This window comes from Oncorhynchus gorbuscha, linkage group LG12 (assembly GCF_021184085.1).
Source record: "Oncorhynchus gorbuscha isolate QuinsamMale2020 ecotype Even-year linkage group LG12, OgorEven_v1.0, whole genome shotgun sequence".
NCBI classification, from domain to species: domain Eukaryota; kingdom Metazoa; phylum Chordata; class Actinopteri; order Salmoniformes; family Salmonidae; genus Oncorhynchus; species Oncorhynchus gorbuscha.
Window position 1 is genome coordinate 13,848,251 of NC_060184.1, and position 3,537 is coordinate 13,851,787.

The 3,537-nt window shown below is 46.2% G+C and overlaps 1 protein-coding gene across 1 annotated transcript in view; it reads left to right on the forward strand.

Moving 5' to 3' along the window:
- The first annotated feature begins 1,062 nt into the window (after positions 1-1,062).
- The window catches only part of LOC123991501 (protein ripply2-like), a 42,818-nt gene continuing 40,343 nt past the window's right edge, over positions 1,063-3,537 (forward strand). Inside the window, exon 1 of the mRNA XM_046293115.1 lies at positions 1,063-1,179. Within this exon, the coding sequence (XP_046149071.1) occupies positions 1,063-1,179 (117 nt within the window). The remainder of the gene's footprint in view (positions 1,180-3,537) is intronic.

A 3,537-nucleotide genomic window follows, 5' to 3' on the forward strand; every position in this document is an offset into this window, starting at 1 on the left:
CCTGTACCATTAACACAATAAACAGCATTATGGTAATGTAGCCACACCGTCTCCCATGAGCTTTCCCAAGTTGTGACAAACGGACCAGTTCGTTGCTGGATTCTTCACCGATCTTTTATACTTTCTACGGAACATGAAATTTGTTCGTACCTCAAGTTATGTGAGGTGGAAGGATTTCCTTTGTCCTCTATGAAAGTTTACTCTCTCTCTACTATGTGTCCATGAGGAGATCCTCTCAGGAATTTATGACCTCTGACCACAGCAGCAGTTGAAGGAGGCAAGGGGGAGGCAGGGAGCGGGGGATGGGGTTGCTATACCCAAAGAGGCCAACGTCATGACACTGTCTATCTCTCGCTCTTCCCCACTCTCTCTGTCTATCTTTCTCTTCCCCCCATTCTCTGTCTATCTCTCTCTCTATTCCCCCCTCTTCAACCCCTCTCTCTCTCTTCCCCCCTATTAGTCTATCTCTCTCTCTTTCCCCTCTTTGTTTATCTATCTCTCTTACCCCCTCTTCACCTCTCTCTGTCTATCTCTCTCTCTTCCCCCTCTCTCTCTTGCTCTCTTTTCGTCTATCTCTCTCTTCACCCCTCTTCGGCTATCTCTCTCTTCACCCCTTTTCGCCTCTCTCTCCCCCCCTCTTCGCCTCTCTCTGTCTATCTCTCTCTCTTCGCCTCTCTCTGTCTATCTCTCTTTCTTCGCCTCTCTCTGTCTATCTCTCTGTCTTCCTCTCTCTCTGTCTATCTCTCTGTCTTCCTCTCTCTCTGTCTATCTCTCTGTCTTCCTCTCTCTCTGTCTATCTCTCTGTCTTCGCCTCTCTCTGTCTATCTCTCTCTCTTCGCCTCTCTCTGTCTGTCTCTCTCTGTCTCTGTATCTCTCTCTCTCTCTCTCTCTCTCTCTCTCTCTCTCAGTACTTTTCTGGAACAACGTTGCCAGAGTCTGTTATTCTGGGAGGCCACATCTGACTCCCAGCTGTGAGGTCGCAGGTTGCCAGATTGTGCAGCTGCCGGTCATAAATCATTCTAGGTAGAGAGGAGTTTTACTTCTGTCAGCTGTGAAACAAAGATGTGGAGCAATGGGGGTCAAAGGTACCCCGACCTGTGGAGCAGCGGGGGTCAGAGGTACCCCGACCTGTGGAGCAGCGAGGGTCAGAGATTCTCCCGACCTGTGGAGCTGCTGGGGGTCAGAGGACTGTATAGTACAACATAATCTTGTCTACCAGCTGGCTTTCTCTCTGTTGAGCCATCTGGTTTCACGGCACCTCTGAACGAGACTTGACTGGAAGTCTAAGGCAGGAGCGGACGAAACAACTGCTGGTTTTAATTGGCTGAGCTCTCATTCCATCACCATCCAGCATAACCATTAGATCCTCCCCTACATTGTGGACTTCAGAGTGTGAGCAGCGCAACTGATTTAAAGGAAATTATTTCAGAGGATCCAAGCAAGTCAGTTCGTCAAATGTCTGCACTGCTAGAGCTGCCCCGGTCATCTGTAAGTGCTGTTATTGTGAAGTGGAAACGTCTAGGAGCAACAACGGTTCAGCCGCGAAGTGGTAGGCCACACAAGCTCACAGCACGGGACCGCCAAGTGCTGAAGCACATAACACGTAAAAATGGTCTCGGTTCCAAACTGCCACTGGAAGCAACATCAGCACAATAACTGTTCGTCGGGAGCTTCATGAAATGGGTTTCCATGGCCGAGCAGCCGCACACAAGGCTAAGATCACCATGCACAATGCCAAGTGTCGGCTGAAGTGGTGTAAAGCTCACTGCCATTGGACTCTGGAACAGTGGAAACACGTTCTCTGCAGTGAAGAATTATGCTTCACCATCTGGCAGTCTGACGGATGAATCTGGGTTTGGTGGATGCCAGGAAAATGCTACCTGCCCGAAAGCATAGTGCCAACTGTAAAGTTTGGTGGATGAGGCTGTTTTTCATAGTTCGAGCTAGGCCCCTTATAACATGATGCTGTGCTTCCAACTTTGTGGCAACAGTTTGAAGACCCTTTCCTGTTTCAGCATGACAATGCCCCCATGCACAAAGTGAAGTCTATAAAGAAATGGTTTGTCGAGATTGGTATGGAAGAACTTGACTGGCCTGCACAGAGCCCTGACCTCAACTCAACCCCATCGAACAACTTTGGGATGAATTGGAACGCCGACTGCAAGCCAGGCCTATTTGCTCAACATCAGTGTGTGTGTGTGTGTGTGTGTGTGTGTGTGTGTGTGTGTGTGTGTGTGTGTGTGTGTGTGTGTGTGTGTGTGTGTGTGTGTGTGTGTGTGTGTGTGTGTGTGTGTGTGTGTGTGTGTGTGTGTGTGTGTGTGTCATGTGCATTTCTATGTGAGTGTGTGCATGCACGTATGTGACCTTGCCTATTCACTGTGTCATGACGTTGCCCTCTTTGGGTGTGGCGTGCCCCATCCCCCTCTCCCTGCATCCCTCTTTCCTCCTTCAACTAGGCTGCTGTGGTCAGAGAGACATCGTAAATTCCTGAGGATCTCCTCATGGACACACAGTATACAGAGAGTACATTTTCATAGAGAACAGGGGAATTTCTTCCACCTCACAGAACTCGAGGTCTGAACAAATTTCATGTTCCGGAGAAAGTATAGAAGATCGGTGAAGATTCCATCTACGAACTGGTCTGTTTGTTACAGCTTGGGGAAGCTCATGGGAGACGGTGTGGCCACATTACCATAACGCTGTTTATATAATAGCCTCAGATATGAAGTTTACATCTAATTGTTGTATAAGATGAACGAGTGAGTATGATACTGTTTACACAATTTTACAATGTGATCTTGGACTGTTTAATGAATGAAAACTCAAAAAGGGAATTAGTTAATTAACTAAATCAGAGGACCGCCCCTGAGCTCAGTTAGTGTCAGGCGTCCTGGCACAGCCCTTTTCTGCAATTACGAATAAAACCCAACTTTGAGAATTTATCATCAGACCATGTTTTTCTCCATTAGGAGAGGACAAAGGCTGTAGACCATTGCTGAATCTTTTAACCATACCACCTGGTTAAACTCTTAGACTATCGATACCGACAGAATAAGAACAAGTCTTTGATATGAATTACTAGTCTGCAGCTAGGAATTCGGTATCATTGAAGAACGACAACCGCCGAAACTTCCATTCTATAATGAATGAAGGAATGTCACTCTGAACTATCCCCTCTAACCACAACCAAGAGAGAGAGACGGACAATTCTACAAAGGAAACAAACTTTTCACCAGAGATCAAGACGACACACTGAGCGTAAATATATATATATATTGATTGCAATTGTTCCCGAATGAGTGAGCGTTCTTGTGTAAAGGATTAGCATTTCAATTGTTATAATTATTAACTCTGTAGTGACTTCTTAGTTCACCCCCACTTCCCCTTTTGTCTAACAAGCCGCCATTCCCCTATCATAACTTGTAACCACATTTACCTTGTTTGTTTATGCATTTCTGTGAATTACTTAGCTAGTAATAAATAAATGATTTAAGACAATTGATGTATTGATGACTCATAGTGAAGACTGGGTTCGTG